A 13,283-nucleotide genomic window follows, 5' to 3' on the forward strand; every position below is an offset into this window, starting at 1 on the left:
TACTCAAGTCTGCCGGTGCAGGGACATCGGAGTGAGAGGTAATTACACACAAAGAAAGATGCACAGCACATGCTTAGTGCGTAGAGCCATGAAAAACACATCGAAAAGGTTTGTTTTGTATCGTTATCAGTCCACTGCCTACAGTAAGGTCACCAAAGATGCTACTAATAAGAATATAACCGTGCAACAAAAGCAACAGGAGACTGATGATAATCAAGCACACGTAATCAGGTCAAATACCGTCAGTGAAAACACCTGTGTGGGTTAGTAAGGCCTTTCACAATGACTCTTTACACTGCTAGCTTCACTAGTTAGTAATCAGTGCTTACTTGGCAATCAAAGGAATAAATGGACGTTAAAGGAGACCGGCTGCTTTGAGACTGCAGAGGAATAAAGGACTCGATGGCAGGAAGAGGAGAGTGTGATCGGGATTAGAAGGCAATCTGGATTAGTCAGAGGATCTGGGGCTCACGCGGCTGCTGCTGCTGCTGGCATCGGATGACACATGCACAAAAACGCCGAGTCAGGCTGAGAGCCCGAGACAAGAAATGTTTGTGTGCATACTCATGTGCGTACATGTTGACGCACATTTTTACAGCTCCCTTTCACTGGCTGAAATGGGCCATTGTGACGTGTAGATTTTATAAAGACAGAAAACGATGTAAATATTGCCGTACGCTGTCACTGTGTAATATCTCTTTGCTTTTATATATAAATTAACAAAGCACTGGCGTGAAGTCAAATATGTATTCTATCCTTTTAAACACAATTGGCTCATATAACAAGCAAACTAATAATACTTGAGAAATAACTTAATTAGCACTCACTCTAATTACAGCCTTTACAAAAGAGCATCAGTAATGCACTTTTAAGTGTAATGAGAGTTTATCTAATTAGGCCCATCACACACACACACACACACACACTGGTGAGAGAACTGTCATTCAGTAATTAGTAGTGGTGATGAAACCCTCTGTTAGCGTTTCATTTACACACCATCACAGGGCACAGCCGGCTGACCTGTGCGCTTGCAGACAGCTCAGCCTTCCTAACAGCGTTTAAAACAGTAATATCTTCATGACACAACTGTGGCACACGGCACAGTGTGACACATTGGCCGGGTCGCCATTTTATTTCCAGTTAAAAGCCGGTACAGTATTTTACCGTTATCTACTCCTGCCTTATATCTCCATCCGTGGCGTTAATGAGTGAGAAGGCGTGGTCCAAGTGCTGAGACTAATCGGGATTGTCACACAGTCTAATCAGGTGTGAACATATATATTACACGCCCCAGGGAACATAATAGAGGTGTTTGCTATTATTATCACAGAGCTAATGATGCCCCTGTGAGCTAAGCAGCCAGCCAGCCATCACAGAGTTGTTCTCTTTGTTTTAAACCTCAACAGATGTACCTCACTTTGCCCGGACCCCAGTTGTGTGTTTGAAGTTGTGTGATATGAGAAACAAGACTCCCCGCTGTGCTAGCAGGGTTTATGAGATATGGAAACCCTTTATTTTACTTTTTTAAAGGTTCCACATCTGGTGCGGAGGGAATCCAGAGGCCTGAGGTTGAAATGAGGTAATTTAAATATATCCTCAAGAGTTTTGCCAAGGTGGGTTTGTTTGCTTTCTCATTTTCACCTGGATAAATGCACTGCTGTTTGCCAAATCTCCAAACTAGATACACAAACTCCCTCATTAAATCATTTTCAGATGTGGCCAAAAATATCATAGGACATCGTTAAACATGTTGCTGATTTTCAGCACTGTATTTATGAGGTAGTCATGGGGTTGGTATGTCTTTAATATCCACAATAGATGCCAATGCTCATTGTGTGGTGGGCCCCGAGGATTCGGTCCCCTGTAGGGGGGCGTCCGCCTGCTTGGCTGAAGATAGTAAGTCAGTGTTGATGGGTGGGAGGCCAGTGAGGGACAACTGTGCAGATAGCTGGGATCTGGCGCATTGTTGTTTATTACAATTGAATATGAATAAAACGTCTGTGTGCAGCTTGCTTTCTGTAGGCGTGAACTGAGTTTCAGGCTATGTGAACATGTTAGCTTCGCTAGCTCGGCTCATCTAATGCTTCACAATGCATTCAGACGCATAAGCTTCATAAGCAGGGGATTGTTATCGTACTGCATATCCAGTATGTAGTGTTTACAACTAAATACAAAGGCTGTATGAAGTGTCTTTTCTTTTTTTTTACAATCAAATCTTCTAATGAGGTTTTTCGGATCAAGATTCAAAAGTCTCTGCATACTTTATGACGTCATCACCCTGGAAAAAAAAAGGGGGTAAAAAAAAACGTGATTGATTTTTGTTCTATGGTTATATACGTGTAATTCATGGTGCTGTTAGATGGCTGCTGGACCACCTTGTTAATACAGACCGTGCCTTCCTTTGTGTGTGTGACACGCAATCAAGCAACCTGAACCTCCAAAGGCTTAACGCCAACAAATACGAATTGAAGCAGAATATTTCCCCTGAAATTTTTCTTGAAACTTACTTTTGGACTTAAGTTTCTGGAGTTATTGGAGATGTTTTGATCACACGAGTCAGAAACAATCCTACGCAGCTTCCATTGGAATCTCATCCTACAATAATACCAAGTGGAGCCCAATCTTTATTTGCAACTGTGCAGATATACCAGCTTTGAACTGAATGAATAGACACGCAAAATAAAGAAATTATACCATCAATGGATTTACACTGTTTTCATTCTTACACACTTTGGGTTGATTAAAACCATAAACACACATCTTAGCCATGTGCATTCACCCTAACCACACACAACTGTGGTTTCAAATTCAATAGAAGATTATTTGTACATTATTGTTATTTTGTTGGATCATTGTTTTGAACACATCACTAAATAAACCACAGGAAGACTTGAGAGAAACTATCGTCTCTGCTGTTACTTTTATATTCACAGTGAGCACATTCATTTGGGCTCTGGTCTGCGTCGCATTAAGTAAAACCACTTCTCTCAACAGTTCTCAGTTAAGTTGCAGTCATGTGTCTCCTGTCATTATGCACTACTAAATGTTGTGTAGAAGAGGGTGGACATGTTTCAGCACACAATAATATTATAGGAATACAGATTTAATAAATTACAAGATGTATATTTTGCGGTTTCCATTTTAGATTTCCATATGTTTAGGTTTATATAAAGCAGTATTTATTCATTTATTTTCAATAAAATTGTAAAGCAGCTAAAAAGGGTAAAAAAACAAAACATATTGCTTTTTTGCTTCCTCAAGATGTTATGAGGACCGCAAGCCAAGTCTCGTCTAAACAGTGGAAAATATTGATGCTATGGGCTTGATTATAATTAATCAAACGACATTTCCAAATAGAAACAGATTGTCCAAATGGAAATATTTGAGCGAGCGTGTCACGAATAAACCGAGTAGCATCTGTCAGAGCAGACAGAACAGAGCTGAGGTCATCCTCGCATGTGAACGCTCTTGTCTCAGAGATGGCCCGAAAAATACAGCATGTCAGGACATTTCATACTTAATAAGTCATTATCGTTTGACAAAGAAAATACATTCGGGTCGGAGGTTGTTTTTTCTTCACAGCATGCAAAGTGTTACGAATACAGAGAGTAGTTTTAAGGGAAAGCAGTATGTGTGTGATTTGTGAGTGTATATAACACATGTAGAGGAGTAAACAAGTCATATGCAAGAAAAATAAAATGGCATCAGCGGGTGTCTCCAGTTCTGAATCCGATCTACCCTCAATTTCCACACTTACTGGGGTCGAGGAAAACAATGTGTTTGTAGGCAAATCAAAACAAGCAGTGTGTTGGCATGACTAGAATATCAGCCAGACAGGCTCAATTTCTTTCTCTCCATTTGTGCAATTGGTTGCAAAAAAATACTGATATCTTTTGTTGTTCTTTAGAAATATGGCAGGAAGGCTTTCTTATGAGGTTTTATGTGTTTTTGTATTTGGTCAGATACAAAACCGACATGGGCTGTAATGATTTCATTCATTCGTAAAGGCCTAAAAATAACATGAAGACACACACGTTTTTGTCTCGTCGTGGTAAATGTGCGATCTTAAGACACAAAGGACAGAATAGAGCTCAGGTTTTCCTGCTTTTACACTGATTTTGTACTGAAAGTAGCTCACCGGAAAGAATAAAATGCTTCCTCTCATTCATTGCGTTTAAAGGGAAACGCCACTTTAATTAAATATATTAATTCCATCAATCAATATTAGTGAACATGAGCGGCTCTCTTTAAACCCTCTGGTTTTTAACTTTGTGTACCTGATCAGCAGATCAGAGTCTTCCATCATGATGAGTGCAAAAGTGTTTTGTCAGCAGATATTAGGAGGATCAGTTCAGTTGCTGTGCATTGAGTTTGCAAGGTCACTACAAGGAGACACAATTTACTCTTGGAAAAAGGAGAGAGATGTACTCGTATAACCAATGACCGGGGGACCCTTTATGTGCACAAACTACCTTTTGTGATGCAGAATGGCCCCAAAATCCGGCCACAAACTATGTAATCCACGAACATTCCATTGAAGAAAGTGATTGTAAAGCTGCATATTATGTTTCTGTAATTCCACCACAAACAATGGCCTATTGAAAATTTTGTGCAGAACAGTTTTATGACTCAAGGAGCCACATGATGTGCAGCCTATTGCCAGAAATCAGAACATAAAACATATTTTCTGGCAACATATACAAATTCCACCCTGAGAAGACCAGGATTGACGACTGCTAAACTAGCACATTTGGCATTCCCGCACAAGTCTTCCTTGACCTTTCCTTTGCTGCCAAGTCATCACAAACAGAGAGTGAACAGTTCCCAGCCTCGACACTGAGTCAGACACACAAACCCGTACAAACACACACATGCCTCCACACGGCAAACATCCGCGGGGTGCACAGTTCATTAAAAAGTGAAAATGCAAGGGGCTGAGATTCTTTTAATCACGGCGAAGGACTTTCCAGATGGCCTCCTAAACAGGGTGTGCTCGTGCTTTCCTTTCCGTGCCAAATTTCTGGCCTGCAAATCAAGCTGCACGTCCAGCAAATATTTCTTTAGGAACCAACTGAATGCATGACAACAGTAGTAGTGTTTCTTTTATTTCTTATTTGTGGAGTTTATGGCTTTAAAAAAATCCCAGGAAACAAAAGGTCTGCTTTGATGCATCCTCAGATATCTTATTTAGAAAAGTACAACGATGTCAACACCGTACAGTCATCACACATACTGTGCACAGTCACAAACAAGCACACGTGAAAGGAACCACCACCACACATGTCAAAGGTGCCTCTCCTGAGCAACTGTAAACAAAAACAGACGAACCTTGTTCACAAGTGAGTGTCAGGGCTGAAGGTCAACTGGGTATGATGTTGAAGTCAAGGCAGGTCCAATGAGCCCCTTAGGTAATGTGTGTCAAGGGGGGGGGGGGGGGATTAGGAGTGGTCGGTGATCCCATCAAAGCAATGTGTCTTACCACTGAGCCAAACACACCCGGGCGAGCACTGATCCCCCTTAACTGACTCTCAGTGGGCCCGGCAACTAAGGCGAGCTGACAGCGGGGCTATTTTCGGGCAGAAACCGGCCCCGGTTGGACAGGGCCACAGATAGAGATGGCCGCGGTCCGTGCCATCGCTCTCCATTACGGAGAATGAAAAACGCAGTGAGGAGCCCACTTTCCCTACTTTGCAGCAGAGAGCAACCTTTTGCTCACGACAGCTCCCAGAAACAGATGAGGGATAAATGTGGTGTGACAGCAGTTAATAAGGTCCCTGTGATCTTCTGGTAGTGTTCAGAGCGTGTGTGTGTGTGTGTGTGTGTGTGTGTGTGTGTGTGTGTGTGTGTGTGTGCCCATGTGTCTTTGTACCAAGAGTAGGCTTTGCTCAGAGGAGTAAAATGCACTGATGAGAGATAAATAGAGCCGCCAAAGGAGGTTGCGTCTTGATACATGACTACACGATACGCATTTGACATGCTTGATCATCCCCTCTTCTTCTGTATGACAGATTAAAAAGAGCCAGTGGACTAAAATAGTAAGCAGGAACACAAATAAAGTCTCTACAAATAGCCAGAGCTAGTCGTGAAACGCATGAAATAGCAGAGCGGTCGCACTGATTAGCATTTCCTGCCGTCTGCCGTTTCTAAAGAATCTACTGGACAGTTTTCTGAGAGAGAGAGCGATCTGAACAAAATGTTCCACCATAACCATGTGAGCAGAGGCTCCATGCGCATTTAAATGCACATCACCATCCTTACAAGTCCACATGCGGCTGGCAAGCTTGAGTTTACCTTAGGCCTCCATGCTGTGATCACACATAAAAGGATTTTTTTTAAATCAATTTTGAATGCTCTTTCACCTTCTCACTAATGATCATCCGTCCCTAATACACGAGATCATGGACTAAGGCCTGACCTCACCAAACCAGGAGCAGCTAACCCAATTACCTCCTGCTCTGGACCCTCAGGAGACCCTGTATTTACCTCACCTCACCTGATTGGATGTAGTACATTCTTTTCTGTGTGAGAGAGGCACAAGCTCTCGAAGTAAAAAAATAAATGCATTTACTGTCAAACACAGCAGTCGTTTCCACAGCGGGTGCTGATGTAAATGCTGCATCACCTCAACTCGAGACTGGATATTTTTGGAAGTGATCCTGCAGCGCTTCATTACAGATTTGCCAAATTAGCACTCTGGAGAGGTTTGATCAAGCTGTCTGTTTAATTCCTGGCAACACTTAGGACTTAATGTTTGGTGGAGCTTTGAACATGTCCTCGCTGTTCTCTTTGTCTATGAAATGCAGTACCAGTATGTGTCTGGTACTGGTGGGACACATGTCATAGACCCAAGGACAGTTTGAATATAAGCCTATACACAGCAAACAATTTGACTCATCATGGTATCAAGACCACACAGTATAATCAAGACAGAATTGTTTAGAAATGTAGTTGTATTAACTAAAACAAAGGGCTGTCAATAAAGCTGAGGATAGTGTTACAGTAAAGTGATTATCACATAGTTATACTGTATCTGCAGCTCTCTGGCATCACACTTAAAGTTACACGTCACCGCTCTGCAGGGAAACCGTTTCCAAAAGGCATTGTCCTTGAAATAGGCTGCTGCCTGGCAGTGAATGTTTGTGCTGTCAAAGGATTAAGACGTCCCAGCATATCTAAAACTATTACAGCTACTATTTATTTGACTCTCCTGACACAGCTGAGCAGAGAAGCCACTCATTTCCTCAACTAAACTGAGCGGTAAGGACTTTTGTTTTTTACTTTTCTACTAGTGTGAATCTTCTGAACTGCCGTGCTGGATGCTCGACGAAAAGAACTCCTCTGGTTTCATCAGGCTCAATTAGTTGCAGTAAAAAACAGGCTGACATTTGCGTCTGGAAATGTACAAGTATTTGACGAGGTGCCAGTTCTCAATTCGTCCGCTCGCAAAGAGCACATCTCAATTTAATGTGCATATTACAGTCATTTGTGCATTGTGCCGTTTCCATTATCAGGCATACTAGAATATTGATTAACCCGTGCTTTAGGAAATCTGCAGAGGCTTATGGGGGCAGACTCCTGGTCTGCTCCCTCCACTATCCTATCAGCCCACCTCCACCACCCATTGGTATCCGGAGGAGGGCTGTGGGATCGATGGCGTGCCGGGATGCTATTAGAGCTGAGGCGGCTAGGCGGCCAAGTAGCCACGACTTCAAAAGCAAAGTGTGGGAGGAGAAATAACACAAGGTGATTATCTGGGCCCCGCCACCGAGGTAATCTGTAGTGTGGAGGACGGTGGGGGGGGGGCGGGGGGGCAGAATGTCTGTCCATATTTACCTCAACTCACTGCACTCTGCTCACTCCAGCAAGGCTGATGGAGAAGACAAAAACTTTCCCTGGCACACATTTGTTGATTTGATTCCAGAACTTGCAATTTTTAACCAACATCTTTATTTAGATCAACCTGCAACCTACAGCAAAAACAAAAACAAGAGAGTTTACAGGCAACATCGCTTTTCAAGCTTTATAAAAAGACACACAAAAAAACCCAACTAGCAATCAAAGTGAATCACATCCCAACGTGTCACTCTGAGGCCGAATTACCAAGCAAGGTGAGAAGCCATCTGCTTTCCCAGTGAACTTAAAAGTCATGATGAATGAGAAGCAATTAGGCAAATGCTTCAAGAGCATCTGGACAACAAGTCATCGCAAAGTCAAGAAAAGTTCCACTTATCTGACTTGCGCTCACACAAGTTGATTTTATTGAATTGATTCCAATCCTGACTAAATGACATCTGCACGGATTTTAATTTTCTGATCGCTCATTAGGAAGTGCACACAAAGTCTTCAGTCGGAGCAATTTAATATAATTATCTTCCTCTAATCCTGAATGTCTCTCATTTGTGTAATCAAATAACAGCAATAATCACTGGTACGACTATTCCTCTCCACGCCTAAAAGCTCAATCCCCAATGACTCACTTCTAATGGAAAGAAAACACAAATTACCACAGCGAGGGATGGATCGCTCTGTTTAACACACACGAGATGAAAAAAAAAACTGCACACGCACAGACATAAACACACACTCACACACACTGTTAAAAACTGCAGGATCAGCGGGCTAACTAGGTGCGGTGGTGAGGCGTTGTGCTCGCCGACGTATTTCTCCAGAGCAGTTAACGGGTTAAAGGTCAGCAGGCTGTTTTGACATCAATTAGTTCAATATTTCAGATCAGCAGAGTAGCTCATCATCAGTGGTGGTCCTCTGATGCTCTGACGATTCCAACAAAGCTAATTGCAGAATAATGAGCACAAACCGACGCCATCACGGTGAGGGAGGCTGCGAGAAGTAATCCCTCGGGGCGCTTTAGAGGTTGTGTACTGCCCCTCCCATAAACACACGGGTCAGGGTCCAGAGCAAAGGGAAGGGGCTACTGTGGAGGTCAAAGTGCATGGTCAGCTTCACCACCTTCTGTTCAACCCTTAAAAAGGACGACTGATCCTGATCTTTCTTGAGTAATCTTCTTTGAAATGCGCGGTTGCTGAGGGGTTTCGAACCCAAGATGTTTTTTCCAAATTCCCTGTGTTACTCGGAGGGTCTGTATGTGCTGTGATCCGAAATACAATGGTGCCGACTGGAGCAAGCTATAAATTAACTAGCTTGTAGCTTTTATTCTCCAAGCGGAATATAAAAGTAGGAGAACAACGCCAAATGCTAATGTTGCACCAGAATCAAAAAACGAAACATGTTCACTTGGGTTATAGCTTCGATTGACACAAATAAATGTGAGAATACAAATTTCGGTTCCAGTTTTTTCACACGTAATTTTCTGTCACGGATCAACAAATATGATGCGAGATAAGAGTGCAGTCAGGGAGTCATGTGGTGGGGTATATTGAATCCTGGGGCTCATTCAGCACAGACAAAATGTCTATTTGTCATATAAAGACAATATGACCTTGAGAGGCAACTTCAAAACAGCATTGCACCTCTGACCAATGCATAATCTAATTATGGGAGTATCTTTATTTGAGTTTGACTGCACATTAATGCAGCATTTCATGAATGAAGCATATTAATCTTGTTTATTTCTCATTTTCAAGAGCTTTTGATGTTATCTAAATGCTTTTTCTTTCCCAATATGAAGACCCTGAAGTGTTGTGTCGAGCCTGCTCAAAAGGACTCTGGATGAGTAAGCCATGACAAGCGTCCCATTCAGAGCTGCCAGTAGCAGTCAGTCCAGTTATCTGGTGAACGTTTTTGTATATCTGTTGTGCCTATAGAGCGGTTCTGGCTCCTGCCAGAGCAGCATGATTGACGTCCTTGAGCTGGAGGAGAGCCAGCGAGGACCGTTCAGTCACTCTTGGCTCCAAGATGGCAGAGGGTTGATATGTTTGAAAGTCGGCGCTCACGCGTGGAGACGTGCACAAGCCACTTAGGTTTGATGTAATACGAAGCAATTCTAAATGCACATGACACAGCCGTGGTTTGTAGTACTGGTGTATGTACTCTGAACTCATAGCAACGTGACAACACACTACGTCCTTCCTTTGAAACCACCAAAGCCAAAAGTACCGACAGTTTCACTTTTTCTTGCGACGACGCCGACTGAGCAAACAGCTCCTTCCAGCATGAGTTAACCCTTAACTTTCTGCACTCATCAATGCTCCTTACTGCATAAAAAACTGCACTGCAACTTGGCTTTGCAGCAATACAAGACATAACTGTGTGACTGAGTGGGACTTTCTCCATGTGAAAGTATGGGACATATCATCCAGAATAGCTCAGCAGACAGGCATGATCTCATCACTCTTCACACACATGTACAGACACACCCAGACACACACACACACACACACGGCAGCGGCTGCAGATGTGCAGCAGTAGGAGTCTGCGACTTACTTTTTTGTCGTCTCTCTGGTTTGCTGGCTGCGCATCCTGACTGTGGCTGTCAGTGGAGGACCGGCCACTGGCATCCGTCTGTCTGTCGTCCAACTCATTCTGCTGATTGGCCCCTGACCGAGGAGAGCCCGGAGGGCGGGGCTCCGGCTGCTGAACGCCACTCTGGACGTCCATCTTCCTCTGCAGTGCCTTGAAAAAGGAAGAGCAAGATGGAGGAGGATAAGGCGGGAAAAGGTGGGGTGAATTAGACAGGTGGACCGCACGCAAAGGATTTGTAGACTTGTTCTCACAACCGTCTCACACACACACACACATATACAATGTGTATAAAACATTTAATGAAACTGCAGAGCTGGACTCGTAATCCTCTTTCAAGGATCCGGTCCACAGATTGCCTCTCGTCATGTCTCCATTTTCAAAGCCCATTATAGTTGAATATTTAACACCATTTGACAGAATTGGAGGAGATGGTAAGAAACTTTTGCGAGACTAAAGCACAGTAGTTAGCAGCAACATATCTACTTTATTAAAAAGGAAAAACAAGGATTTACAAAAGTATGTAAATGTGGGTAACTTCAATACGCTGAAGATAATGGAAGTCAACCTCATGTATGTATTTAGCTTAGCATTTACATAAGTATACCTCATATTTGTTTTGTTTATATGTATTTTAGAGACTTTGCCTAACGCTTCCGCCCACTATCATCATTACTGCAGCTTTGTGGAAAAGGTTGGTCAAATAAATGAAATGTTAATGTATTCTGGCCCCCGGATTTCTTTGTCCTCAAACATTACACACTGTATATTTCAGCACTATATGCATTTCAATGCATGACAACACATAGACCTAATGAAGAAATACGTGTTGGTGCAACATCATTCTTATCAAACCCAAATCTTTATTATAGAATGAACTAAGACAGATAAAAAATCAGCTGTTTAAGAACTCCGGGTACAGAAAAGTAAAGTATGCACCTTATTCACACGGACATGTCAAAGCACCGGTGTAATTAATAATAACAACAACATTGAGTGATTGTTGTATTCCGGTTAGGCAAGCTAGTTCCAGGGAGCTGGTTTTGTGCATGTTGGCTGATTGTCACGGCTTACTGGAACTGAGCTACAGTTAACGAAATGTGTTTCACCTTTGCTTTTCCTGCTATGACGACGTCAAAACGTCTGTTGAGGAAAAAAGGACTATTTTAACCAATCTGTGGCTGCCACTTACTGTACATACATCTGCATGAATTCATTCAGTTACAAACCCCTCCGAGGCCAAAAAGACCTGTTGACTGCACAAAATGAATCCCTATATGAATATGAATAAAAGTAATATTCAGAGCGCTGTACTGCAGCTGATCCCGACCTTTGACCTCATATCTGGCTCGGACAGTGAAAGATCAAAACCTGACTTTTTTTTCTGAGTAATAACTAATATCATCTATGCACTGAAGGATGCATAAGAAACACTACTCCAATATCTAAGCCTGTTTGTGTTGAGCAACATGAGGTCTGGGTGCAAAAGAAATGCATTAGAAGTTTAACGAGGTTTCAATGCAAGTGCGCCGTGTCTTTAAGTCCCTAAACAATAAAGCAGAGACAAACAAAGCAAAGAGAAGTCGCCTCGTCCGAAGGACAGATCATAAACTATCCATCTGAGATCAGCGGCCCGGCTGATGTTTAGCATTGAGTTGCTTCATTGTGCATCCCGCCATCCATCAGTTATGAGGTCACCTGGTCGTCCCCTCGACTATGAGCCGCCTCATAAATACACGTCCCGAAGGACGTTAAGCTCAACATTTGAACGCAGCACATCGAGAGCAGCGAGACACGCTGCGGAACTCGGCGCCTTGATGTCACAGGTGAACGCACCTGTCGGCCCATGCTAATTTACCCGTGTGTAACGCACGTGTTCGCGCGAGCTATTTGCATATTGAAGAACGGATATAAAAAAAACGCTAATTGAGACTAACATGACAAAACTGATATGACATTAGTTTATTGTTTTACGATACAAACATCGTTTATGTACTAATAGTTGCCCAGCAGGTGAGGCGCAGGGTCGGCACTAAATTGTAGGACGACTGTTGCAAACACTTCTAAGTTGGCTCCTTCCTGAGTTGCTAATGTGCATCCGCCCGCTTTGCCTTCAATTCGCGACAAATGAAGCTGCAGTTACCAATGGGCATTTAACTTTATTTAACTTATAAAGACTTAAAAAACAACTCTAACAACATATTGTCGCGGCTTCTAAACGCCATACCGAGGGGCTTGTCGCCGCCGACAGGGCAACCTTGCGCCGCTGTCTGTGTTATAACGGTATAGCTTCAACGGCGCATGACGGAGGCACAACAACATAAACAAGTCGCAAAGGAATGCCGAAATACCTCTGTCACTTCTTGGCTCCTCGTTATGTCAGAAGCATATCAAGAGGAGGATGCGGTAGTGCAACTTGCTTTACATCTCTGTTGTTGCTCTGACACGGAAAGCGACCGCAGAACAACAGGCAGCCGGTTAATTTGGTTGTATGAGAAGTTATTCCGTCAGAAATTTTGAGCAGAGCGGCCGCGAGACACTTCAGGAGGCAGTGCAAGGTGTCAAAGCCGCACGAGCACGACCCGCTGCTTCTGTCACAGCGGGGCGTGTCCCCGGCGCGCGCTGTCACCAAACAGTCCTCCCTCGCTCCCACCTCCCAATCACACGGAGCCCGCGTGTCAAAAACGGTGCCTTCAGGTGCTCCTCGAAAGATCCTGTATCCTAGAGAAAGAAGTTGTTGTTTTTTTGCAAACGCAAAGACGTGCCTCAACCTGTCCAAACACAATTTAAGATGCAAGTCGAAGCACTTTTGATATGAATCTTCATCAGAAACTAGAAGGGAAAAT

General features: G+C 43.2%; 1 protein-coding gene across 1 annotated transcript in view; it reads right to left on the reverse strand.

Annotated features, from left to right (window-relative positions):
* Window positions 1-12,981, reverse strand: part of LOC142965343 (RNA-binding motif, single-stranded-interacting protein 3-like) — a 256,699-nt gene extending 243,718 nt beyond the window's left edge. The window contains exons 1-2 of the mRNA XM_076106256.1: window positions 12,789-12,981; window positions 10,402-10,590 (exon numbers count right to left, since the gene is read on the reverse strand). Of these exons, the coding sequence (XP_075962371.1) occupies window positions 10,402-10,575 (174 nt within the window). The 5' untranslated portion in view covers window positions 10,576-10,590; window positions 12,789-12,981. The remainder of the gene's footprint in view (window positions 1-10,401; window positions 10,591-12,788) is intronic.
* Between the last annotated feature and the right edge of the window lie 302 nt (window positions 12,982-13,283).

This window comes from Anarhichas minor, unplaced genomic scaffold, assembly GCF_050575085.1.
Source record: "Anarhichas minor isolate MPS153535 unplaced genomic scaffold, ASM5057508v1 ptg000033l, whole genome shotgun sequence".
NCBI classification, from domain to species: Eukaryota; Metazoa; Chordata; class Actinopteri; order Perciformes; family Anarhichadidae; genus Anarhichas; species Anarhichas minor.